Genomic DNA, 24,879 nt, shown 5'->3' with positions numbered 1-24,879 from the left:
ATCAACGGCCTGTCTAACCACTGGTGTATATGTTACAGCTTACAAAATAAGGATTTTGAAGTCAGTGAACATATTCAATGCTAAAGAGTCATTGCATTGTCTCTATCCATTTGGTTCATCGTCATATTGCAACTGATGACTACCTATCATTCATTTTCAGGCTATATGGCTAAACATTTAAGCAGAGATACCAATAACACCTACTACGAGTCAGTGGAACTTCCTGTCTCTGGGAGGAAAACGATGGCTTACCGCAAGCAGGGCGAGGACCAGCGTTACCAGTCTTCTTGGACTCCTCGTTACCACCACGGCCGAGATCATCAGTACCGGCGTGGACGACGATGGTACGCTATTGAACAATTAGTCATCTTGACACGTCTTGCGGGAAAAGGTTGGATACATACACCGAGAACACTCTCAGCACCAATCAACTTGACGAGCTTGTCCTGGACAGAGCCGACAGCGTTGCCCTGAGCATCGGTCTTGAAGTTACCCAAGTCACCGACATGGCGTTCTTCATCGGAGGGAGCACCATGGGTCTTTCCGAAGGGGTTGACTACCAATTTTCATCAGTACTATACTGGCCGAGAGATCTAGGAGAATACGACGTACAGTGAGGTCCGGCAGATGTGCAGCCGTTGGTGTTGTCACCGAACTGGTGAACGTGCATGCCACGCTCAGCGTTGGCGTCGTGGCCGGTGATGTTCCATGAGATGGTGGTAGGGGAGTTCTCGTCCGCCTGTTCAAAGGTGACGGTACCCTTGATGTTGGAGTCTCCACGGAGGACAGCGACTGGGAGTAGGTTAGTTTATAATGAATAATGAAGATCGAGCCCGTGACCACTAGACTAGTCTCAGGTACAGAAAAGTGACCTGAGAGACGGAATTCCTCCAAGGTGCTCAAATGTGCTCATCATACCAGCCCGGTCAATGGCGGAGAACTAATCCGCGCACGACCAGCGTCTGTTTTGATGGCGGTGGGGGAAAACCGAGGCCAATGATGGGCAGGTAACTTACCAGCCTTGACCATTTTGGCTAGATTTTTAATGATTGGGATATCTGATGATAGGAAAGACGTTGAATAGTGATGCAGTTTGACAAGAAACAACAGAGTCTGAAGAGTGTTACAAGGAGGAGAAGTCCTAATAAGAGCAGGAGTTGTTCGGACCGAATTCGCTGAGGGGAAACAGCAACCCCCACCTTCCTTAGTAATTACAGGATACTTAAGTTACCAGCTTAATTACTGCTTAATACTAGCATCGAAGACTCTAGAAGTACTAATTCGACGCATGCTACAGCTATGCGAATGGATTCTTCCTATCAATCAACCCAATTTTACCCTCACACCTTCTCCAGCATGATAAAAGCTCCTCGTCTTGAAGGTGATAACGTGTATCGGCAAATACAGAGAGATGTCATAACTGCCCCTCATTCCGCGCTGAATGCCGTCATCCTGACCTGCATAGTTCGGTATTTGTGGTATCAATACCGTATTGGCTTGGATTAATCATCAGCCCAGCCCAGACTCCAGTATTGCGTAATTGCAGGGTTAGGGTTATCCACACACACGACTAGATTGAAGAACCTCACGTCAACTACCTCAGTATATTTATATAATATTAAGTATTTTTAGGATGGCTACCTAGGCAATGAAAATCATCTCATGCAACATTAATATTCACATTCTGATCATTCTGACTACCCAAATCAAAAGCAGAGAATGAGATGTGCACACATAAGGGAAGAGAGAAAAAAAATGAACAAAGGGAATCTAGAGCCCATCAGTTATCATCAAATTTTGTATTTCTTATCATCATATCAGTCTTCCCTCTAAGCTTGAATCTTGGCTTTGAGGAGATCCTTCAAGGTAACGGCGTCAGCGGCGAACTTGGAGATACCCTCACGGAGCTTCTCGACAGCCATGGCTTCTTCGTTGAAGTCGAATCGGAAGAGAGCTTCGTTGTTGAGGTACTCGCGCTTGGGGATGTCGAGGGAAGCAGCGCCGGAGGGGTCGAGTTTCTTAGGGACGGGGGCGGTGGAGTTCAAGAGTTCCTCGAGAAGGTTGGGCTGGAAGTTCAGTTAGCGGAGGAATGTACAAGAAATGAAAGCCGGGCAAACTTACGGAGATAGTCAAGTAGTCACAGCCAGCGAGCTCGGTGATTTCACCGATATTACGGAAAGAAGCACCCATGACAATGGTGTTGTAGCCGTGCTTCTTGTAGTAGTTGTAGATGCTCTGGACGGACTTGACACCAGGGTCCTCTTGAGCAGTGAAATCGCGCTTGTGGGCGTTCTTGTACCAGTCTAGAATACGACCGACGAAGGGAGAGATGAGGAAAGCACCAGCCTCAGCAGCAGCAATAGCCTGGACAAGGGAGAACATGAGGGTCAAGTTGCAGTTGATTCCGTGCTGGGACTGCAGGATGTGAGCAGCCTGGATACCTTCCCAGGTGGAAGCAATCTTGATGAGAACGCGGTCCTTGGAGATCCCAATGGATTTGTAAAGCTATTCATTGACCTAAGTTAGCATACAGCGTCAAAGAACATGTCTGCGGAAGAAGCTCACCTCGATGATATGGAGAGCCTTGTCAACGGAGGCCTTGGTGTCGAAGGAGTACCGAGCATCGACTTCGGTAGAGACCTTTCCGGGAATGATGGCGAGGATCTCCTTGCCGAACTCAACGAGGAGACGGTCAAGGGTAGCATCGACCTTCTCATCGACAGTCTTGCCCTGTAGAATGTATGAGTGATCGATCCGATTAGACTTCAAATGAAAAGAAATCGTACGTGTTGCTTGCCGTACTCGACAGCTGTATCAATCAACTTGGCGTATTCGGGCTTCTTGGAAGCCGCGAGGATCAGGGAGGGGTTGGTGGTGGCATCCTGAGGCTTGTACTTGCCAATGGCTGCAAAGACGTCAGCTATCTATCCATCTCGTCCATTATCTCCAATCTCAGCAAGAAGGCAATAACATACTGGCAAAGTCTCCCGAGTCGCAAACGACAACCTAAATGAACACAAAGTTAACTCTCCGTTGTTCGATCAGGCGGGCTGGATGTGGCGGGGCAAACATACGGTGCCGGTGGCTTTCAATTGATCCAAAGACGAAGACATTGTGTTAGGGTTTGGAGAAGGAATTGTGAATGTTGCAGTAAAATATATCTACAAGAAAAAGCGGTTTTCGCGATTTGGAGGATAGGAAGAAGGATATAAAGAAGAAGGAGCAGCAAGGACAGAAGAAATGGTTGGTTTATAGCGGGGTGTTGACCGAACGACAAATAACACTGGCGGCAAGGACGTGGGGCTATGACGCTGTATTGCTCTTACAGCTGGCAACGCATTTCGATGCTTTTCTCCCTAAATATTCCCTGTTAGTTACTAAGTACTCACATTACTTAGTAACTCTACTGTTTTTAAATGTAACACGCGGTTCTTGTTATCATGCCAGTTAGGAGCCTATGTCCCTCTCACCACTCCCTACGGGTCTCCGCGGAAGAATAGTCTATGTAACAGAAAGGATATAAATCCATTACTCACCCTTATTAACCAGACACATAATAAACCCCGGGTGCGGTGCGCAGTGCTCCGACCAGGGTCAATTCGAGTCAAATTATGGAACAGTTCGTGATCACCTGGACTCGTGAGTACGCCATGGATATTTCCAAAGAATTGGGGGTGTCACCGGCAATAAAACGCAGTTAGTCAGCGTGTCATAAGCATCTAGAAGCTTAGGTAATTATCGGAGGTTGGAATTGCGAGACCCGTATATCCCGGCTATCTGGATATCACGGATAAATTCAGTCTCCATGCATATATACACATCTCTCACATTATCATGCCATTGAGAAGGATGCATCACCGTTAGTCATCAGAGAGAGAAACTGTTTAAAACCAAATTGGCCGCCCTTTTAAATGTCGTGTCTATATATACCTAGTAATAATGAATGCATGCTGTAAACGGAATTGCTTAATACCAGAGTCTAACTTTTGACTTCACTACCTCTCCCATGAACGTATGCCCCTTTCTCACAAGCGTCGCTGAATGCAGTCCCATTCGTACTATATCATAGATCAGTAACTGAAGAGTTCAACTCCAATAGAGTACTTACGACACGGCCAGCTTCGTCCCCGGTATACACACTATGTGGAAGTGGAAGAATGCAGCTAATGCCAGCAGAGACGTTGACGCCCGTATCTTTATGCTGATCCACATGATGGAGCTGGCGTATCAGTTCGAGATCGAATCGCCCGTTCCTTATAACTTTGCTCCAAACCTGTATTTAAGCATTAGTGATATCTCGTTGGAATATAACTTGAAACATCTCACGCACATTGACCACGCCTCTTTTATGGCCAGTAAAGAGGAGTTCTCTCTCCAGCCACTCATTGCTTTCCCCTTCATAGAAAGCACATGATATGATGTACTCGTCTTCGGCCTCACAAATCACCTGATCCACAAGAAGAGCACCATTCAGCGAATACAGAGTAATGCGTCCCCCTCGACAGACCATGATGGTTCCGGTCCTATCGTTAATTCGAGCACACTAGTGAATGTTAGTAAAACTGCTCAGTGGTTAAAAATAACCCCGTACGCTCGATTGCTTACCTCTACTGGCCCTTCAGCGGGGAGTTCCCGCACAAAACGTCGCCGGTTTAGATCCCATAACATGATCTGGCCGTCCGAGGATGCCGATAGAAGAGTGCTGAAGGACCGGGATGTAGCTAATACCGACACAGAAGTCCGATGTCCGTAAAGACAAGCTAGAGGCTGTAGCTCCATCGCTTTGCTGCTGGTACTGAATAACCATATAGAGACAGTACAGTCGCAGCCTGCTGTAATCAAGGTTTGTGAGTCCGCAAAAAGAACGCACGATAGCTGTCCCACGTGTAAATGCTCAAAGTGACCCAGGATCTATCACGGATTTCGTTAAGTCTTGTTCGGTTTCATGTGTGAGACAATCCTTAGGGACGCACCTTTTTGCTATCAGCCGCATAAAACCTGACACTGCCATCTGAAAAGCCCCATTCCAGGTACTTGTCAAAATTTGGAGGGACATTAAGTCGAAACGCGGGACTACACAATAGGCGCTCGCTCTTCATCGACAAAGAGGACACTCGTTCATGGATATCTGCGAAGAAAGTATTTAGCATACATCTCCTTCAATTTCTCGAGAAACATCTGCTTACCTAGTAGAGAGAGAGGAACTCTCGTCAATGACTCGGCCAGCGTGTCAAGGCGGCCCTCTCTTCGACTCACATCATCCCGACGAGGGTGAGGCCGTTGAAAAACCTGATGCGGTGTCTGCCCGAAATTATGAATAATACCAATAGTGGCAAGTCGTTCAACCGGATCTTCAATGTTGTCTAGATCTTTTGCACCTTGATATGAAAGGTGATGAAAGACATTAGCAGCCTCGACAGCCGCTTCTCCCTTCTGTTTGAACCCGAAGACAAGGTCGATCCATTCATGAAGGTGCTCCGTCACGTAAGGGCTTTCTAGTGCTTCTCGATGCTTAGCAATAAAGATCTTAGGATCACCCTTGGCCCACGGAGGCAATTCGACAGAGTCAATCGCTTTGGTCACGTTTTGTCGAAGTCCAAAGTCGTATTTATTGGAGTTCACCAAGAATTCAGGCAGATAAAAGAACTCCGGAGTGAGTTCACGGACATCTGACAGATTTCCTCGCGAAGCAGATTCCCAGGCTTTGCCAATTGAGTAAAACAGCCGATCTGCATGATCAAAAGTGCCGCCTTGCAAAAGGAGATATGATTTGACGAATGGCTGTAGTCGAATTAGATACGAGCTGACTATCATTGCAGAGGAATAATGAGTCCCGTAGTGGAAGGCAGGGGCGTTCTCGTCGCCCATCTCAGCAAAAGACTTGTACCGCTCGCGGAATTCCACTTCTCTGGTAGGGGTCTGGCAACCCATTGGTTTCGACAAATCACGGAAACTCTTGATATTGTCCAGGTCCAACTCATCACTTGTATAATCAGCTATAACCCATGGAAAGACAGGGTACTGAGTCAGATCGTTGAATGTTCGGCCGGCCAGAGTATTTATAAGCATCAAGTAGTGAAAGTTAGACATCTCTCCCTTCAGCCATTTGCGAGTAGCTGGATTCGTAGAAGACTGCCCAAAGACGCTGGCAAATTTCGATCCCAAAGATTGTGGCGCATCATCTTGTACCCTCAACATCTCGAATCTCCAGATATCCTCAGGCCGAGTCACGTTCATATTCCCACCGAATTGCGGGGCATGTGCACAAAGTTGATTGTATAGTTCGTCTCTAGCTCTCGAAGAAATCAAGGTTAGAAGGTAGCTTCGCCCGTCCGTGAAGAACATTTCGAGGGCGACATCTCGAAATAGAAAGCGTCGCTTGGAAACGCTGATAAGGTCTTGCCATTTCCAGCTCCTCACTTCGTGTTCGCGAGACTTTCGTTCGTTGGATTCGCGACCAGAGATCATGCGCACAAACGGATCTCTTTCCTCGAGAGGGGCTTGCCAGACATTAACGACCTCTCCATCTGCACGTTGAAAGTAATTATCAAGAATATAGATGGCCTGTTTGCCAATAATCAAGAGACCTTCACATGCTTCCAGTCCAATGATGCAAGACATATTACAGACACTCTGCACTTGGTCACCTCGCTGAAGACTTCGCAAGACTTTCCTGTTCTTGTCCTCGTATTCATCAATATCCACTCTGGGGTCATCGACCATTTCAAAGCTTTCTTCAAGAGCAGATCTGTCTTCAACATCGCCTTCACCCTCACCTTCACCTTCAGTCTCGCCAGGGCCTTCAACGAATACGGACGTAGTAGGAGTATTACCAAGGGGCTCCGATATTGTCGTGGGTTGTAACTGAGTATTTATTTTCATAACGGGGGGTTCAGAGGCCTTTCGCTTCGGCTGATAGTTCTGTCGTTCATCCGAGTCATCAGGAATCACACGAAGCCTCATTCGACTACGTCCCTCGGTTTGGTCAAGACGCCACCGCTTCTCACTGTCTTTCTCCAAGACACCGCCGAAGCGATACAAGTCTTCAGACAGACGGGAAAACAGTGACCACATGAAAGTGTAATTATCATGCTGATCTTGCAGAAGCCTCTGGTGTTTCAAAAATTCAGACGCGAAGATGTTAGAAGTCCAGTGGTCAAACGTAGTATTGTGTTTACGAGTAATGTCCTCAGCAAAGTTCTCTTCTTGAACCCATTGTTTCAGTTTGTCTTTCCGCTTGTTTAAGCGAGAGCGGCTCGATTCTTGGGTCTTGCTATTTTCTTCTTGAACGAAAGTATCCCAGAATTTGCAGAGACTACCGAAGAAGAATGAGTCCAGATCCTCGCGCTGATCATCGATCCAGTTCAGGAAAGCTGCGTCATCCATTCCAGCTAATTCCTCAAACCCACCAGTGAGTCGACGTTGTAGAGACAGCGGAGCATGGCTCAGTATGGAAGTCATTTCAGACGGCTTTTGGACAAGAATTATCCGCCACAGGGTGGCAGCAGCCAGGCGAACCTCGCGCTTCTCGGATATCGACTTAATGTAAAGCTGATAAAAGAACAATTTCAAATATTCGACTTCGGATTCTCCGGCTGCAAGGATAATAGTTTGCCAATAGCCAAGACGGTTTAGGAAGGTCAATGAATCATTATCATCTTGTTCCGACAGTTCGAAAAGGATAACTCTAAAAAGTACAGATCGAATGATAGTGATAGCTTGGTTGCATAGCCGAATAATCTTCAATGACGCTATTTCAGGACGAGAAAGGTATTCGAGCACGAAGCCGGCGAGATCAAGTGTCTGGTGGCTGCCATCCAGAAACCAGCCCTCGAATAAGGATTCTCCTACATGTGTCAAAAACCGGGAAAAATTCGTCAAAACGCGCGGTTCTTGTAGTAATTTCTCGTTGGCCGAAAATACGGACTGCAATTCTTCAATGGTTCCCCGGAGAAGCCAAGATAGCAAATATGCCTGATGTTCTAGATTGCTCGGCGGTGTTTTCAGGAATAGTCCAAGACCAGCAAAATCTTTGCGATCCGTGACTTGTGAGGCGAAAATCTTGAGAACGATTGATCGCGTCCTTAGGACTAGTTCATCGTCTTCATGAGAGATGCCTTTATCAATATTTGTAATGGGGGCTCGGTTTAGATGTGCTGACGAAGCTGTATTCTGTGGTTTGTCTGAGGATATAAGAACAAAAGAGGAAGAACGTCGCAGAGCTCCGCGAGCGTCTGATGTAGAATCCGAAGGGGCGACCCTTGCTGTACGTAGCACTGGCAGAGGGGTCACAGTCCGGTGCATCTTTGCAGCATTACGTTCAGTAGTGGGAACAGCTTCCCTGTAATGAAGCTCAACCTCGGCATTGACTATTCTCGAACCTGTCATAGGAAACAGAACAAAGAGGAGTTTTTGAGTGTATATTGAAGTTGCGGCGAATTCTTTGAATGCAGGAGACTTCGCATGCATATTGGAAAGGAAAGTGATAACATTTGACACCACTGCCCTGTCTTTTGCTGGAGCGTTGTCAAACATCGAATCTTCCAGACCGTTTCTCAACATCTCAGTAATGACTGGAAGCACTTCGGGGAAAGCAATGTCAAGGCGCTTCTTGTAAACAAGCACGTCCAGTAGCGATGAGAGGTCAGTCATGGCATCAATGTCTACCTCTGCCACATCCAACCCGAAAAGGATGGAAAAGCAGATAGGCCATAAAGAAAATATATTCCACCACCTTTTGAGTCGATTTCTCATGATAATGTACCCGCCCGTTTTGTCAGCAAGCTTCTTGCTATAGGTTCCACCGTGAACAACTATGAGCCGTGCGAGAATTTTAGTCGCCATTGTTACAGCCTCTGAAGTATCTTCACACATCAAATAGAGAAGCCACTTCACCAACATGTTAGTGTCAATCCTATATTGTTCGAGTTTCTGAGGACTTGCCTTGTTTGTCACTGCTCGTGCAAATCTCCTTATGTTGATGAAATCGCCTGGTGTGCAGAGATAGTCGGTATACATACGAAGAAGTTCCAGGCCAATTTCTTTTTTTAGCATGGCTTTCTTCGGGCTTGAATTGGACGCCGAAGATAGTTGGCGAGCACGAGAATTGAAGCGCATGCTCTTCTTTTTATGGAGGCTTGGTACCTTCTCCTCGTGTAGGGCGAAAGTAATGTAAAGAGACAATGATCGTAACAACTCTGCAGACACACAACTCTCGAACAAAGAGCTGAAGGCTGGTATAAACAGACTCAATGTCTCTTCAGTAAAATCCTCGCCTTTCAAGGCATCCAAGAATCTTTTGTTGACTCCTGAGAAGAGATTAGACATGAGCATGATTTCTTTCTAAAAGGCAATGAAAGGGAACTCACGCATGCGAGAGAGGCGTTTTGCATTGAAGTGACGATGTTGGCTCTCCGTGGCGAAAGTGCTGAATTGAGAGTAATACATTTGGAGCAGAGAAGGCTCTCCATAACGCCATATATCAAGGTCCACTAATAAAACACGGTACGCCAGAGGGTTCGTAATGATAGATTTGCCTGGCTCTTCAAAATTGTAGCCAACAAAGGATAGGATATGCCGAAGGAGCTCAATTGCCAATGACGACCTTTCTCGATTGTCAGAGCACACTGTTGATGTTTTTGACCCGCCGAGCTGCGCGGTCTGTGGGAATCCTAATTTCTCCCGAAGTAATAATGCGAGTATACCATAGCCACTATCCCTCTCCATTGCTTCGCTGTTTCTCCAATTTCCCTGAATAGCTTCAAATAATATCTCAACTGCAAGAATTGTACTTTCCGGACATGTAGCAGCATGAAGCATATTCAAATTCACTATTGCACAGCCACCAATTCTCCAACTAGCATCATCGAGAGATTGGGGTACGGAGACAACAGGATCGCCAGCAAGTATTGCCATTCCGCTCGGGTTAGTGAGGGCATCGTTTATTGCCGGAATGGCTCCGTTGATGGCGATAGCGTTACCTCCTGTATTGATCGCCTGGTACAAGTTTTTCGCAGCTTGTCTTGACAATGATTTGACGAGCTGTGATTCGTTGACGTTGTTACTATCATCGTCGTCTAAGACTGTAGTGGGTGAAATATTGAGGAGAAAGGAAGACTCGTGCACAAGAGTACTAGCCTTTTGGCGAATCGCGGTTACAATATCAGAATTCTCCTCTTTGCCGGGATGCAGGCTTTCATTTCGCAGATTGAGCGCTGCGGACGCCTTGTAGGTCTGGAATGACCCTAAACAATCTTGGTAGTTACCATGATATCTTGGTCCGAGATGATAGAAGACCGATACCAAGTCATCACTAAATGTCTCTTCGGACAGAGTTGCATTAGCAACAGACCACTTCGTCGTGCAAACTCCCTTGCCTATCTTGACAGCAAGATCTTGAGGGGTACCCAGGAACGCCTGGACTCGGGGATATTTGGTCGTAGGTCGTGAGACGGGAACACTTGGATAGTCGATCTTCAGTTGCTCAACAAACTCACCGTCAACAAACAGCGAAGCACGCGAAGGAGCTGTTGGCCGTGCCCTCCGGTGAATAAGACATATGTGGTACCACTGCCCTTGTTTGAAAACCATTGACTTGAAGCGGACACTAGGTCGCGGTCCATTGATGGAGGTTTGCAGTATAAAGTGGTGTGTATCTTTTTCTAAGTATGCAAGCACGAAACAAGACTGTCTAGAATCGAAGGCGCCGAATATTGTCGTATGTGATTGCGGATCGAAATGGTCGAACCGGGCCCATATTGATAATGTGTATCCGAATGAAGATACCGGTGGAAATGGTCGACCCAGAGTTGATAGCTCAATGGATGAATACCCATGGAGGGTCATGTCAAACTGGATGCAAGGTGGGCCCTTGGAGGATCGCATGGCGCGGAGAAGGAAGCTGGAAGCTTCCAGAGAGCCACATGCTTGCCTATAGAGATATATAACATCATCGAGGTTCGGGATGCCTTCCGTACAGAGGATATGGCCTAGTTCTTTATACAATTCTTTTTCATCATCGGACAGCCTATCGTCAAAAATGGAGAGTATGATAGACGACAAAATGCCAGTTGAATGAATAGCAACAACGTTTCGTTTCGATTTAGAGGCTAATTTGCAGAGACACGCTGGAATGGCCAGTCTCTGGACTGGGTACTGGGTGGAATGAGATGTTTGAAGGAGCCACGTGCGTAAGATTGGGCCTATAAATTCGTGCAACTCAACCGTCTCCGTAGAGACAAGTAGTTTTTCAAGATCCAGGAGAACGCTTGAAGCAGTTGGTGTAAGCTCTGACTTATATTGGGTCCTCAAAGTAGCGAAAATCGTAGCGGCAGTCTCCTGGCACAGAGCCGCGGCAAGCAATCCGCCATACAGTTGGTCAACATCGATGTCAGGCAATTGCTCTCCATCAGCGTCACCGACCAACAATTTTAGCGACTCATCGACAGACCACGCCGTGTCACACACGATCTTCTTGGCATAATAGCGTCTATTCCCTGTATGGTCGTGTAAACACTCAGAGAGCACGACTAATACGTCTGTCAAAAGCGTCAAAAGAGCCTTTCTATCTTCACTCGACAGTTCCTTCGGGTTGTATAACTCTGCCAATTGGCGGACCAAGCTTAGCAATGTCTGGAATCCTCCCAGGTTTCGAAAAGCGTCTTTTAGTTCGCGGGGCTTGGCGGTATCAATCAGCGAGTGACGGAGTGTCAAGGTACTTTCGGTCGACTTCGCAATACTCTCGATATTGAATGGGCGACAGTCAATTATCTCTTGTATGGATCGGAGGATGGGTGTCAGATCGGCGACTACTTGCTCGAGCGAGGCGGACAGTGACGAGGATGAGGAGCGCTGTTCAGCCGGGTTCGGTGAGCCGTCCATTGTGCCGCGCAAACCTGCCCAATCCCCCTTCTTCTTTTCTGCTGTTCACACCATTCAGGAACTAGGCCAGAGGCACTTGACTTGTCCGGGTTCCACAGAAGCGTTCGGAATCATGAGGGAGTGTGGTTGTTCTAAGAATCTTTGGCACTAATTGTTGATCAAGTGGAGGAGGATACGGGCAGTCGCGAGGCAGGTGGGTCTTGGAGCCGCCGGCGGTTTTGGAAGCAGGTCAAGCTCTCCTGTTGTGTATGAGATGTGAAAAATATGGATCTGTGGTGCGTGAGCATCAATTCGGAGAAATATCGTATGACACTAGCTAGGCTAAAGTGCCTATGTCGAGTCCATGTCTATTCTGAAGTCGCATCACCAGTATCGAATCTGTGTGCGAATCTAGCCAGTCATCACCGGAAACTCAAGCCCTCTGACGCAGCTGGCAGCTCCACAGGGCGGCTCCGAAGAATCACGTGATTCTAAACCACAAGCCATCTGATTGGCCAGAACAAAGAAGCGATAAGACGATAAGATCTCGACAGTCGAAGCTCTTGATTGGTCAGATTCTGCCTGTCCGCATCTTGATGATCGCCCAGTGAATGCTCCACCGCTGGTCAGCAGATGGGAGGCACACGAGCACTGCGAAACGGATAGATGCAACTGTATCTCAGGATTGGGGAGTGTATATGTCAAATGAAGGCACGTATGTGCTACACGTCTGTGACGGGAAACGACGATGATGAATACAGTACTGATTAATAGACACAAAGGCGGTGTTGACTCGGTCGATGGGGATCTCCACCCTAGCATGCCGCGTACGCCTCACTTGACACCCGTAAACGACACCATGCTCATATTCGACCATTTAGATGGCTACGTGTATTTGTGTTGAGAATGGGGCTTAGTGCACACATAATCGGAAGCAGCAATCTAGCAGTTACATACGGAGTAGATGAATACACTATTAGTCTAATAGTATTACCCCATCCAACTGCTGGCATGGATCCACCAAGGGACATGTCGGACGATAAGAACTTATCTATGCATCAAGAGACAGAGTCAGATGAACTTTGTTTATCGCTATCATAACACAGATCATCATGTGGAAGATAGTTTCAGGAATGATACATCCCGGGCAGCACAGGGCCATGCTATTATATTCCTTGATAGTTAGTACATGGTTTTATGGATGGGTAGATCGTATGAATCCTCAGTAGGCTGGCAGTAGCAACATGGCGCTCTTCCGATTCGGGTAATCAGCTCCCAGATCCTCCAGCATCCTTGCCCTTAATAGTTTCATAAGCAGGCTCAAAGCACAGAGTAATGACTGTAGATATGATGTTAAATTGAGCACATCTATCAAGGCACTTCTCAGCAATATTCAGAGCAAACCATGGACAGTTATCGCGTCACATGACCAGCTCAACGCAATCAGCCGCTGCCATTGGTGGGGATTGGCCTGTTTGAGACGGGGTTGAGTCACGCTTGGTCACAGCCGCCCTCCATCAGCCAATGAACGCAGAGTATGTTCCTATTCCGGCCTAGCGGGTCCTGGGTTGCCCCAGCTGCCTGAGAGGTGCCTGCTCACGTTATCTGCTTCCCGGCTTGAATCATCACCCCAGTCCCCTCTTGCCGAACTACTTATCTCCATTCATCTCCATCCGCCGTCTTCCTCTCTCCAACTCTCCTCCCTTCCTTCCTGTCTATCCATCCATCCATCCATCCATCCATCATCCATTCATCCATTTCGCATCTATATACCTGTTGTGTGAACTGTCTTTCCTTTACAGTATTACTCTCGTTGGTATTCTTTCATTCTCCAGCCAGTCATCATGAAAGGCATCCTCGGCCTTTCGCTATTGCCGTTGTTGACGGTTGCGTCACCGGTGATGCCCAGCACCATCCACAACGATGCAGCTCCCATCCTCTCTTCATCCAACGCCGTTGAGGTCCCAGATTCATATATCATTGTTTTCAAGAACCATGTAGATCCCGCTTCTGCAGCTGCCCATCATAGCTGGGTGCAAGATATTCACAACCAACATACGGAGCTCAGAAAGCGATCTCAGTTCCCCTTTGCTGGCGATGTCTTCGCGGGACTCAAGCACACTTTCGACATTGCCGGAAGCTTCCTTGGCTATTCTGGACACTTTGACGAGAATGTCATTGAGGCTATTCGACGACACCCTGACGTGAGTTGCTCGCAGCACTGCTACGATTGCTATTGAAACCGTGACTAATATGTATCTCCGTTCTTAGGTTGACTACATCGAGAAGGACTCTATTGTCCACACCATGGAAGATCCCACAACCGAGAAGAACGCCCCATGGGGTTTGGCTCGTATTTCTCACCGAGAGAGCTTGAGCTTCGGAAGCTTCAATAAGTACTTGTACGCTGCCGACGGCGGTGAAGGCGTTGACGTATATGTCATTGACACCGGCACCAACATTGATCATGTCGACTTCGAAGGTCGTGCTTCCTGGGGCAAGACTATTCCTACTGATGATGAAGATGTCGATGGCAATGGTCACGGTACTCACTGCTCCGGAACCATTGCTGGTAAGAAGTACGGCGTTGCCAAGAAAGCCAATGTCTACGCCGTCAAGGTCTTGAAGTCTAACGGCTCTGGTACCATGTCTGATGTCGTTCAGGGTGTTGAATGGGCCGCTACACAACACATCAAGAAGGTCAAGGACGCCAAGGCTGGAAAGGCCAAGGGCTTCAAGGGTAGCGCTGCTAACATGAGTCTCGGTGGTGGCAAGTCTGTCACTCTTGACCGGGCTGTCAATGCTGCCGTGGATGCTGGTATCCACTTTGCTGTCGCTGCTGGCAACGACAACGCCGACTCCTGCAACTACTCCCCTGCCGCTGCCGAGAAGGCCGTCACCGTCGGTGCCTCTACCTTGGCTGATGAGCGTGCCTACTTCTCCAACTATGGCAAGTGCAACGACATCTTTGCTCCTGGTCTTAACATTCTCTCCACCTGGATCGGCAGCAAGTACGCCGTCAATACCATTTCTGGTACCTCCATGGCTTCTCCTCATATTGCTGGTCTTTTGGCCTACTTCCTCTCCCTCCAGCCTGCCAGCGACTCTGCCTTCGCTGTTGCCGAGATTACTCCTAAGAAGTTGAAGGAGAACCTTATTACTATTGGTACTCAGGGTGTTCTCACTGACGTTCCCTCCGACACCACTAACGTAAGTCTGACTCTTATCTAATCGGCTAAGGACACAATAGCTAACAGTCTATCCTAGATTCTCGCCTGGAACGGTGGTGGTTCTTCCAACTACAGCGATATCATTGCCAAGGGTGGTTACAAGACCAAGTCCGTCAGTGACCAAGTTGACGATTTGATCATCAAGGCCCAGGAGGTCGTGAACGAGGAGCTCGGTGCTATCTACAGCCACATCAAGGATGCCGTTGTCGCATAAACTTGATCTGGAGCGATGGGTTGATGTTAGCATAGCTGCGGCTTTATTTTAGTCATGTATGTCTAGGGCTTCCCAAATTTTTTGGGCCGCTGCCGGCACGGCTCACAACGCTACTCGTGACTTGGTTTCTGGATCCGAGTTCGTGACATAATCCGTTAGATACTGGATGGATACGAATACAGATTGATTATTAGATTTGCATATTGTTGTTTTGAATTCCGTGGACTTTGCATATCTCGTATTGGCTCTTTTGTGGATTTTTCTTTCTTTCTACCGGTAGTTAGGAGTTACATCGATAACAGGAAATTCATTGAATTAATCTACACATCATAATTTAAGGGGAAAAGAAGGCTATGAAAGCCTTCTAACAACACTCTACCGCTTCCAGATAAGGTTGATTTGCTTTCTCCGAGCCTATATACTAGTATTAGTAATGACCAATAACAGAACTTCTGAGGACTTACCATCGGAGCCAAAAACCATACACCAACCGCAAGAGCAACCACTGTCCCCAGAAGCTGCAACTTGGCAAAACTCCTGCCCAAAATATCAAAGGCCTGACTCGGCGCAACCCGAGTACCGAATACATCACCACCAAAGGCAAAAACTAGGCCTGTACTTTCGAGTAACGTGGGAGAGACGATGACGGCACGGATACCGGCTACATCCCGAGAGTGGGTGAGATACCAGCGACCGTCGAATTCGAGGTTGGGAGTGTATCTGAAGAGACCTTCTTCGATTTCGGCGGGTGTTGCATCACGGCCGATCGGCCGACGGGGGTCGAGGACGTGGCGTGGGATACCGACGATGGCGTCAGATGCTGGCAAGGTACAGACGAGTTGTCGGATTGTGATTCCCTGTCGTGTTTGGGTTACGGCGAGGTGGGAGACGGGTTCGGGAATGATGAATGCTTGTGAGACGACATGGGGTTTGGGGTAAGTATTGGTTCCACCGAGACTGGAGTAATTTCCTGCTGTTCCTAATGAGCCACGGTCGTTGGGGAGAGCAGATTCGTATAGCTCGGAGACGATGAGTTGATAGCCTTTGGATTCTGATTCATCGGTCAAATCTGCCCAGAGTGAATAGGCGAACCAGTTCTCTGAGATGATTGATGTGATGGGCTGTGTGTTGTCTACACCCTTGTGCGTGCTTGAATGAAGCACTTTGCCTGTGACCGAATCAAGCAGGTAAAAGGTCGCCGTATTTGGTCCAATAGCGGTAATAAGAGCAAGATTTGGGTTGAGATATTTGTAGAGAACCGAGCGATCTCCGAGTACTTTGCCAATCGATGCAACAGGATCGTGCGCTGGTCGTGAGGTTGCTGAGATGATTCGCTCTCCTGCAGGTGGCAGGAATTGCCAAACAGGAACTTTATTATTTGACAGATCCCATCCAAGCACTCTATAATCTTCACTCAAAGTCACGAGATAACCTGCCTCCTGAAGGGGTTCAAGAGGCGTTCCATCTTCTGCGACTGCAACGGCAACCGTGTTTACGCCCTTCTCAGTGGGAACTAGAGCAACGGAACGGATATGTGCGCCAGAAGCTTTCTGAGATATGATACTGCCAGAGGTAACATTAAGCGAAACAGTGCTTCCGTCCTCGGCATAGATGGTGACAGCGCCCAAGTCAGTCTTAATCGCTTTGACCTTCCAATCAGCAGTGTCGACAACTTTCACATTCCAGGACACGGAGCCGTGATTCCCGGTATCAACAGCTATGACTCTTCCCTTCTCTGTGGCCACGATGGCGAATTTCTTCACCCCAAAACTATCCAGGTTAGTGACCTCGGCGGACAAAAAGCTGGAAAAGATGCGTTGTGGCAGTTCTTGTAGCCAAGTTGGCAAGTGTTCCAGGTCTCTAGCGTGGCGCTTCACCCGATGAATGTAGGCACTCAAAACATCTTCATGACCTTCCAACTCCAGTTCGTGAACGAGATCCTCGCTGACGTTAGGTTCAGCCCATGCAGCAGCAACAGCACCTGAAAGTGATTCGTGTCTCGTCCATTCGTGTCCCCCATTACGGTTCAGTTGCCAATCTCCTGAGTCCAATACATACGCAAAGCGTACAGCAGCGGAGTCACCTTTGCTTATAACCTCTGCAACGGCACTGCTCGAACTTCCATGTCCGCTCTTTGTGAATGGCCATCTGCCCAAGATTCCATGCGAAGCCGACGAGAAAACAGATACTTCTGTATCGGTAATTCGAGTAAAGAAGACGTTTGCAGCTCTGTGACTAACTGCGAAAACAGACTTCCCAGATGTACGCGGTAGCCGATAGGCTTGTGAGATTGATGAAGTCTGTAGATCGATATGGTAGACCTCAGCCCATGATGAGGAGTCGGTGTCGTAGCTGACCAAGAAATGTGGAAGACAGTTCAGGCCTGTCGGTCCGTAGATCTTAATATCGCGAATCTCTTCGTTACTCGTATTTTCGATGTCAAAATTGACAACATTCTTTGATCCGATAATGTTAACTTTCAGTGTCTTGCTGGACTTATCAGCCCATGCGATGAAAGGTGAAGCGGTGTTCGAGCCGACTAGGAGCACAGACTCGGGTCCGGACACATCGTTTTCGGAAGAAAGTGTATGATGGCCTTTTTGCTTTCCGGTCTGCGAGTCTAGGGAAGTTACTCTAATCTTGTAACCCTTGAGGAGAGCCGATTGGAGAGAGATGTAGAACACCTCTGTTGCGGAAGAGGATACCTGAAATGGTACGTCGGTGCTACTTTAGGTCAGCATTGAAACAATCATGCGCGCACAATCCAGCGTTACCTCTCATCCTTGAACTCCCATTTGGCTGTTCCGGTCGTTGCGTCCAGCCGCTGAACAAGTCCCCCTTTACCCTCAGATAAAACAAGTACATCCCGACCATGATTGTTTGTTCGCCCATCTTCAAGCTCTAGTAATTCCAAATCCTTCACGACTCCGCCAAGTAGTCTATTTTCCCAGTGTAATTTCCCATCTGGCGCACCCCAGGCAGTGACTTTGTCGCCAATCGCACTAACAACTGTAGCTTCTCCATCGCTAGCACGCAGAAAGCCCTCGACGCCCTGCGTCGAACCAAGCTGTGTCAAGTCCTGTCTCCACACAATTGCTCCATCTCTCGGGTTGACTGCTCCTATAATCGATCGCTCCGAAAGAGTGTATAATAACGACGCGTTTGACGAAGATGAGGGCTGGTGGAAGAAAGTCGATTGTGGGGATGGGGTGCCGAGGAGGGCATGATGGAAATCGAGATGGTCGATCTCATCAACGAAGACGGCCGACGAGGGAAGGGCGCAAGAGGCGAGGAGTACAATCGCCGTCCTGAACCACATCATGATCTTCTCGTGATGGGAGCATGCGAGAAAGATCTTGAGGTTGGAGTATGAGTTGATCGGACGGAGCTGTTTGGGAGATTGGCTGGCCACTTTCCAAGCTGCGGGTCGACCTGTTAGCACTAGCTCCGGCCGTCAAGCCAAAATAATTTCTGCTTCTTCATCACGATGAGATACGACTATTATTATTGCAGCAGAGGTTGTTATTTTGGATTCTCCTTTCTGACAAAGAACTCTACGAGACACTGTCATTTAGGATTATTTCCAGACTTATATCCATGGATCTTTTCAATGCGTGAGCGGTACTGCACGCTTTACGATGACTTTTTCCTTCAACCAACCTTTTCAGCCAAGAACATAAGTCTCTTGCTCGTTGCTGTTCGAGTTCTCCTTTGCCCCTTGTTGCACCTCCGATTTCTCATAGACCGTAAGTAGCGAGAAAGCAGTCCAGAAGTTTTGCAATGTCTCGGAATAGCCCGCAGTTATCTCGTACGAGAAAATCCCTCTCACGTTCAATATCGACAGAAGCAGAGATTGGTGCTGCATGTGACAAGTCCACTTGATTCAACAGCTGGCGTAGAGTCATAGCTGTCAGGACTCTGCACTCCAAGCTAGGGTTATGTCAATGATGTGTCCTTGAATCTCCCAGCGATTGCCTACGACCACTGCATTCAAGCTCGACAGTAAGGAAGCCGTGCCGTTAAACAGACATCCGCTCCATACTACAAACCCTTCTTTGCTTAACAATGTTTGGCATCCATCGATATTCCTATCTATCTTCCATTACCGATTTCATATCATAGTACTCTATGACGGAACTCGGAGATACGAGTGTTGTTTCGCTCGGTTGCGTTCCCCGCAGGAGCTTCGGCATTTGATCTATATAAAGATTCCCTACAGTCTCGATACCTCTGAGTCCAATAATGATATGGATGGATTCGAACAAGTGAACAATAAGAGCGAATAGTACATATTTCATCTCCACCCTCGGGTAACCTGCCGTTCTTGCCTCGGGCTTTACCCCGTGATTCGCTTTAACTTCCCCGGACATGTTCAACTTCTCGAGTCGTCAGGGTTCTTTTTGCGGGGTTGCACCTACAAGGCTACAACTCATAACTCATAAATAACGGTGGACTTACCGTCTGTTCCTTTCCCTCTCAACATATCTGTTGTTCTCCCAGAATACTTCCAGCATTGTTAATTGAATAGCATACCCGTCATGTCGGTCACCCATCCTGTCAAGGGCAAGACTGCCATAATCACCGGAGCTGGTTCAGGTGAACTTTCGTGTTACCCACGAATCTGGTCAATCGCAAACTAATCATTTTATGGCTTGCTACAGGAATCAATCTTGCGTTTGCAACATTGCTTCTGGAAAATGACTGTAATGTGGTGATCGCGGATCTCGGCCTTCGTCCTGAAGCGCAGGCAGTAGTCAACAAGTTCAATGGCCACTCGGGATCTGCTAGAGCTATCTTCCAGAAGACCGACGTGACAGACTGGACACAGCTGGAAGAGCTGTTTGCGGTTACCGAGAGAGAGTTTACGGAGATTGATATTGTCTGCCCCGGTGCAGGAGTCTATGAAGAGGTTTGCATCCATGTACGTCACAGATAAGAGATTCACTAATACTTGAATAGCACTGGAGCAATTTCTGGCGACCTCCCGGCAGTCCAGAAAGTCGCGATGACCCACGAGGAGGACGATATCGTCTGGTGGATATCAACCTAACTCATCCGATCCGAGTGACTCAACTTGCAATCTCACATTTTCTACAACACCGGAAGTCCAACAGCAGCCGCAAACACATTGTCCACATCTCAAGCATAGCTGGACAGAGTCCGTCAACAGCAGCACCGATATATGTAGCAACTAAGCATGCAATCAGCGGTCTAGTCCGATCTCTAGCCAAGTTGGATGAGAAATTCGGTATTCGTGTTACAGCCGTGGCACCTGGATTAATCAAGACACCCCTCTGGATGGAACATCCTGAGAAGCTCAAGATGTTCAAGGAAGGTCAAGATGTATGGGTTACGGCGGAAGAAGTTGGCGAAGTTATGCTGGCCCTGGTGCAACAGGAGGAAGTAAGTGAAATCATCGGTGACAAGGGTAGACAAGGAACATTGTTTCCAGTCAAAGGAGGCACGGTTCTGGAGGTCTCCAAGACTGTTCGAGAAGTACATCCATTCAATGATCCTGGTCCTTCTAATCGTGCTGGAAATACCATCGCGAATGTGGAGGCTGTTGAGAATGAAATATATGATTTGCTATCCACGGATGGATGGGGGAAGTCCAGGCTATAGCTATCAGCGATATATATTATGCATGAAGCACAATTGCATGATTCCAGCATGAACAATAATGTCTGTTGTAGTGTAAAAGAAGCAAATGAGGAACCCAGAAGGGGCATATTTCTCCGATGGCAAATACCCCCACTATTCAGCGATCGACGCAATATTATTGGACCATTTGTTATCTGTCGCAAGACAGGCTGATAATCATGCCAACATTCACCACCTCAGCCTCCTAAGTCATACCTTTCTGTCATCGCTGCCTTATCACTCAACGATCAATGATCTGATTTCCATATGCCGTCTCTAAAGTTCAATGACGGCTTGTTGAGACATTGGCGCATTTCTTCAGAGCACATTCACTAAACCGAAATGATGACAGAGGGCGAAGTGGTGATGCCTCCTTCGACAGGAGCAGCCGCCCACAGAGGCCGACGGTAATCACCACATATCTCTGATATTTATTCTCATAAGTGAATGCTGATCGAATTTGTACATAGGAAGCGAGGAAAGCGAGATGTCTTCCAAGGAACGGCCAGCTGGATGAGCAGTGTCATCAATTTAGTCAATACAAGTAAGGCAGAGCAACATCAAATCATATAAGCTCTAACACATCTCCCTATCTTCTAGTTGTCGGTGCCGGTGTACTCGCTATGCCTCTCGCGATGGCACACATGGGAATAACATTAGGCGTCATCGTCGTCATATGGTCAGGAGTCGCAGCTGGATTTGGCCTCTATCTACAAGCCAGATGCGCACAATATCTAGATCGAGGATCCGCATCCTTTTTCGCTCTTTCGCAACTTACATATCCTAATGCCTCCGTGATATTTGACGCCGCGATCGCGATAAAATGTTTTGGAGTCGGCGTGAGCTATTTAATCATTATTGGAGATCTTATGCCTGGAGTCGTGCAGGGGTTCATTGGGAATACGGCGACTAGCGACTTTTTGCTAGATCGTCATTTTTGGATAACGGCTTTTATGTCAGTACCTCCCACATTTGAGTATACGGAAACCGTGGCCGCGGTGTCAAACTAATTTTGATCGTACAGGCTTATCGTTATCCCCCTTTCTTTCCTTCGTCGGCTCGATTCATTGAAATATACTAGCATTGTCGCCTTAATCTCTATTGGATACCTTGTTATACTGGTCGTATATCATTTCACAAAAGGGGACACAATGGCTGACCGGGGTCCGATTCGTATTATTCATTGGGCAGGAATTGCGCCTGCTCTGAGCAGTTTCCCGGTCATCGTGTTTGCTTATACGTGCCATCAGAATGTGAGGCTCGTGTACATGAAGTTGGACGGACGTGATATGCTGACTTGCACTAGATGTTTTCAATTTTGAACGAAATCCGTGATAATGGCCATTTCCAGACCACGAGCGTTGTCTTTGCAAGCATCGGCGGTGCCGCTTCGATATATATCCTCGTAGCCATTACGGGCTACCTATCATTCGGAAACAACATAGGCGGAAACATTGTCGGCATGTATCCTGCATCAGTATCCGCTACTATCGGCCGAGCCGCAATCGTCGTTCTCGTCATGTTCTCGTACCCGCTTCAAGTACACCCTTGTCGAGCATCGGTGGATGCCGTACTGAAATGGCGACCAGCGCGAGTAAGCAACGGCCACGACGTTTCACCTCATAGATTCCCTCTTTTACCTAGGGCAAACCGCGGTCCTGAGCCTATGAGCGACCTTCGCTTTGCATCCATTACTTCAGCTATTATTGTGCTGAGTTTCATCACAGCTATGACTGTGACTTCACTTGAAGCCGTGCTTGCCTACGTCGGTAGTACAGGAAGCACCAGCATCAGCTTCATCCTCCCGGGTCTTTTCTACTACAAAATATCCTCCCCGGATTCAACAGCCCATCAACAACTAATGAAAGAAGATGATGAGGCAAACGACGACGTCGTTTCCGATGGCGAGGTCTCCGGAGACGAGCAGCAACAAAACAGTCTATTGTTAAGTGGAAGTGGCATACTCTCGTCAAGCGGCATTCTACCCGGAAGTCGATTGAAAAAGACCCTGCTACGACGACTCAGTCTTGCGCTTTCCGTATATGGAATTGTGGTCATGGTGGTCTGTCTCAGCATGAACATATTCTTCCATGCATCTAAATAAAGCCGACTCTTTCTGTTTCTGATAAAGTGATATAAATTGTGCCATACGGCGAGTTCATACATTGGGACATAACATAGCTTTTGGCCATTGTAAGTTAGGTGTCTATGAGCGTTTAGCTTTCTTTTGCTCCTTTCTTTGCTGTTTTGCTCTTTTCCTGATGAATTAAACGAACTTCGACCATACCAGCCCCTTCTCTTTTTGTTTTCTTTCTTGGAAAAAGGGGGCGCTTCAATGTACATAATCAAGCCAGTATTTCATTTAACATATTGCTAAGAATTTACTTGACTGACTTGTATGGGAATGATTCAGGCCTGTCGAATTGATTGAACGCTATTTCATTCATAACTAGATATGCCTATAGAAAGAATAGGAAACGCAGATATACACATATTCTGTATAAGCCATGCGGGCAGGTAACGAAGTAACTCAAAACACGAACTGCTCATTTATCGCAACTCGAGCATAAAAAACAAGCGCGATCAATTGTTATGAAAAAAGCACAAGACCTGAGGTGTTATTATGTATCTGTATATGTGTTCAGTGCAGAGATCGTAATCTCCCTGATAGCAATGCACTGAATCGGCTTAGTTATTGTTCTGAGAGTTGAGAATCCGCAGAATACTCAAGAACAAATTGATAATATCCAAATACAACGAAATGGAAGCGGCAATCTCTTCCTCAACGTGATAATGACGCATAATCAACTGCGTATCGACGAGGACATATCCTGAGAATATAAGCGCAGCAACACCACCATAAACGAGCTCCACGCCGCTATTATACGGGAAGAAAGCAGCCATGAACCCGAAGATGATGAGCAGCCACAATCCACCAAAAAGATAGGGCATCCAGTGCGTGAAATCATATTTCGTCTGGCATGCGAAGATAGTCAAGGCGACAAAGATGCCGAGTGTGATGACGAGGGCTTGAACGACGATACGAGCATCGTAGAATGAGGTCACGACGCTGATGGAGTATGCTTCTAGGGCCGTGAATCCGGAGAGAAAGAGAAGATTTGTAGGGTACGATTTGCGTTTCCAGTAGGTGAGTAACATGAATGCGATTGCGCCAACGAGGGAAACGATCATGAGCCAGAAGTGGGATTGGATCCACTGCCTGTAGGAGTCGCTGAAGAAAGAAACTGAGCTGAGGACCGTGGTTAAGAGGATTTGTACAGTTCTAGGGAAGTATCAAAGTTAGAGATATGATCGTCATCAATTTCATCAAGTAACACTTACAAGATAGAATACACCTTTCGAATAAACTGCATCCGGATGGGAAGCGTTCCCTCCGCGACAGTTCCTCCAAACTTCAAGTCATTAGCATTGTCCGTTACCAACAATCACAAAAGGTCAAGACATACCTTGAAGTCATCAGGAACATTATCATCCTCAGATCGCGGTGTTTCCGCAGTAGCATCATATGAAGGTGGGGGCTGAGCGTACTGAGCTTCCTCAAACGAGTCGCGCTGAGGAGCGGGTTGGTAGCGAGTATTCGCAGCCATGCTTTACTTCCAGTCAAGATTGTCTTGATCTAGAAAATATTAAAGACAGGATCTGGTGATGGATATCATGCCCAAGGATAAAATGATGGGAAGGGAAGTGTGTAGCCTGACTGGATCGTTCGAAACGTTTCTAGAGTTTCATTAACAGAACGAGTGGCGCCAGTCACGTGGGTCGCGCCGCGGATTACTACTCGTGAGGTCATGCGCTCAGCCTCGGGACTTTTCCAATCGGGTAATATTAGATGGGAGGGTTATTTAGGGTTAGAAGTATCATGAAAGTCCGAACTTGTGTTTAAAATGTATTCCCTAAATCATATACATAGTACCA

General features: G+C 47.4%; 8 protein-coding genes across 10 annotated transcripts, besides 2 other annotated features; 3 read left to right on the top strand and 5 right to left on the bottom strand.

Annotated features, from left to right (window-relative positions):
* Positions 1-75: 75 nt before the first annotated feature.
* On the bottom strand, positions 76-1,143 carry TSTA_113850 (Cu,Zn superoxide dismutase SOD1). The gene is made up of 5 exons (XM_002481516.1): positions 1,017-1,143; positions 613-792; positions 405-556; positions 253-349; positions 76-200 (listed from the first exon to the last, which is right to left on the bottom strand). Exons 1-5 carry the CDS (start codon positions 1,027-1,029, stop codon positions 178-180), a joined length of 465 nt encoding a protein of 154 aa, XP_002481561.1. The 5' UTR covers positions 1,030-1,143; the 3' UTR covers positions 76-177.
* Positions 1,144-1,591: 448 nt separating this feature from the next.
* Positions 1,592-3,227, bottom strand: TSTA_113840 (transaldolase). 2 transcript variants are annotated; one of them, XM_002481514.1, is made up of 6 exons: positions 3,075-3,227; positions 2,976-3,006; positions 2,787-2,905; positions 2,566-2,730; positions 2,122-2,505; positions 1,592-2,066 (listed from the first exon to the last, which is right to left on the bottom strand). In XM_002481514.1, exons 1-6 carry the CDS (start codon positions 3,111-3,113, stop codon positions 1,830-1,832), a joined length of 975 nt encoding a protein of 324 aa, XP_002481559.1. In that variant the 5' UTR covers positions 3,114-3,227; the 3' UTR covers positions 1,592-1,829. The 2 variants fall into 2 exon arrangements, with proteins under 2 accessions (XP_002481559.1, XP_002481560.1); XM_002481515.1 differs by having other exon boundaries at positions 1,592-2,051.
* Positions 1,604-1,631: a sequence feature (AT_rich).
* An 836-nt stretch (positions 3,228-4,063) lies between the features above and the next one.
* TSTA_113830 (Beige/BEACH domain protein) lies at positions 4,064-11,880 on the bottom strand (the record flags this gene model as incomplete). Its single annotated transcript, XM_002481513.1, has 7 exons — positions 4,064-4,273; positions 4,331-4,543; positions 4,606-4,911; positions 4,974-5,128; positions 5,187-8,889; positions 8,944-9,308; positions 9,369-11,880. The coding sequence occupies 7 exons, from the start codon at positions 11,878-11,880 to the stop codon at positions 4,064-4,066; spliced, it is 7,464 nt and encodes a 2,487-aa protein (XP_002481558.1).
* A 1,693-nt stretch (positions 11,881-13,573) lies between these two features.
* Positions 13,574-13,617: a microsatellite.
* Positions 13,618-13,703: 86 nt separating this feature from the next.
* Positions 13,704-15,718, top strand: TSTA_113820 (autophagic serine protease Alp2; the record flags this gene model as incomplete). The annotated part of the gene is made up of 3 exons (XM_002481512.1): positions 13,704-14,063; positions 14,131-15,069; positions 15,127-15,718. The coding sequence occupies 3 exons, from the start codon at positions 13,704-13,706 to the stop codon at positions 15,301-15,303; spliced, it is 1,476 nt and encodes a 491-aa protein (XP_002481557.1). The 3' UTR covers positions 15,304-15,718.
* Positions 15,679-18,625, bottom strand: TSTA_113810 (uncharacterized protein; the record flags this gene model as incomplete). Its single annotated transcript, XM_002481511.1, has 3 exons — positions 15,679-15,717; positions 15,768-18,027; positions 18,078-18,625. The coding sequence occupies 3 exons, from the start codon at positions 18,623-18,625 to the stop codon at positions 15,679-15,681; spliced, it is 2,847 nt and encodes a 948-aa protein (XP_002481556.1).
* A 162-nt stretch (positions 18,626-18,787) lies between these two features.
* On the top strand, positions 18,788-20,970 carry TSTA_113800 (short chain dehydrogenase/reductase family oxidoreductase, putative). The gene is made up of 3 exons (XM_002481510.1): positions 18,788-19,899; positions 19,965-20,212; positions 20,263-20,970. Exons 1-3 carry the CDS (start codon positions 19,842-19,844, stop codon positions 20,923-20,925), a joined length of 969 nt encoding a protein of 322 aa, XP_002481555.1. The 5' UTR covers positions 18,788-19,841; the 3' UTR covers positions 20,926-20,970.
* A 180-nt stretch (positions 20,971-21,150) lies between these two features.
* On the top strand, positions 21,151-23,345 carry TSTA_113790 (amino acid transporter, putative). The gene is made up of 5 exons (XM_002481509.1): positions 21,151-21,350; positions 21,414-21,487; positions 21,544-21,898; positions 21,968-22,196; positions 22,250-23,345. Exons 1-5 carry the CDS (start codon positions 21,286-21,288, stop codon positions 23,045-23,047), a joined length of 1,521 nt encoding a protein of 506 aa, XP_002481554.1. The 5' UTR covers positions 21,151-21,285; the 3' UTR covers positions 23,048-23,345.
* Positions 23,346-23,368: 23 nt separating this feature from the next.
* TSTA_113780 (Bax Inhibitor family protein) lies at positions 23,369-24,661 on the bottom strand. 2 transcript variants are annotated; one of them, XM_002481507.1, is made up of 3 exons: positions 24,411-24,661; positions 24,286-24,356; positions 23,369-24,226 (listed from the first exon to the last, which is right to left on the bottom strand). In XM_002481507.1, exons 1-3 carry the CDS (start codon positions 24,549-24,551, stop codon positions 23,632-23,634), a joined length of 807 nt encoding a protein of 268 aa, XP_002481552.1. In that variant the 5' UTR covers positions 24,552-24,661; the 3' UTR covers positions 23,369-23,631. The 2 variants fall into 2 exon arrangements, with proteins under 2 accessions (XP_002481552.1, XP_002481553.1); XM_002481508.1 differs by having other exon boundaries at positions 24,286-24,661.
* Between the last annotated feature and the right edge of the window lie 218 nt (positions 24,662-24,879).

Source organism: Talaromyces stipitatus, genomic scaffold, assembly GCF_000003125.1.
Source record: "Talaromyces stipitatus ATCC 10500 scf_1105507295555 genomic scaffold, whole genome shotgun sequence".
Classification (NCBI taxonomy): domain Eukaryota; kingdom Fungi; phylum Ascomycota; class Eurotiomycetes; order Eurotiales; family Trichocomaceae; genus Talaromyces; species Talaromyces stipitatus.
The sequence above is the reverse complement of the archived record's forward strand: the minus strand, read 5'-3'. Positions and strand labels throughout refer to the sequence as shown.

Coding starts and splice junctions, on each gene's coding strand:
- TSTA_113850 (XM_002481516.1), bottom strand. Junction 350..404: donor GTGCTGAGAGTGTTCTCGGT/GTATGTATCCAA, acceptor ATTGTTCAATAG/CGTACCATCGTCGTCCACGC. Junction 201..252: donor TGGTCCTCGCCCTGCTTGCG/GTAAGCCATCGT, acceptor GACTCGTAGTAG/GTGTTATTGGTATCTCTGCT.
- TSTA_113840 (XM_002481514.1), bottom strand. CDS start 3,113: ATGTCTTCGTCTTTGGATCAATTGAAAGCCACCGGCACC. Junction 2,731..2,786: donor TCGAGTACGGCAAGCAACAC/GTACGATTTCTT, acceptor TACATTCTACAG/GGCAAGACTGTCGATGAGAA. Junction 2,067..2,121: donor GTGACTACTTGACTATCTCC/GTAAGTTTGCCC, acceptor CTGAACTTCCAG/CCCAACCTTCTCGAGGAACT.
- TSTA_113800 (XM_002481510.1), top strand. CDS start 19,842: ATGTCGGTCACCCATCCTGTCAAGGGCAAGACTGCCATAATCACCGGA. Junction 19,900..19,964: donor AATCACCGGAGCTGGTTCAG/GTGAACTTTCGT, acceptor GGCTTGCTACAG/GAATCAATCTTGCGTTTGCA. Junction 20,213..20,262: donor GTGCAGGAGTCTATGAAGAG/GTTTGCATCCAT, acceptor ATACTTGAATAG/CACTGGAGCAATTTCTGGCG.
- TSTA_113790 (XM_002481509.1), top strand. CDS start 21,286: ATGATGACAGAGGGCGAAGTGGTGATGCCTCCTTCGACAGGAGCAGCC. Junction 21,488..21,543: donor CATCAATTTAGTCAATACAA/GTAAGGCAGAGC, acceptor CCTATCTTCTAG/TTGTCGGTGCCGGTGTACTC. Junction 21,899..21,967: donor TTTTGGATAACGGCTTTTAT/GTCAGTACCTCC, acceptor TTGATCGTACAG/GCTTATCGTTATCCCCCTTT.
- TSTA_113780 (XM_002481507.1), bottom strand. CDS start 24,551: ATGGCTGCGAATACTCGCTACCAACCCGCTCCTCAGCGCGACTCGTTT. Junction 24,357..24,410: donor ATGTTCCTGATGACTTCAAG/GTATGTCTTGAC, acceptor AATGACTTGAAG/TTTGGAGGAACTGTCGCGGA. Junction 24,227..24,285: donor CGAAAGGTGTATTCTATCTT/GTAAGTGTTACT, acceptor ATACTTCCCTAG/AACTGTACAAATCCTCTTAA.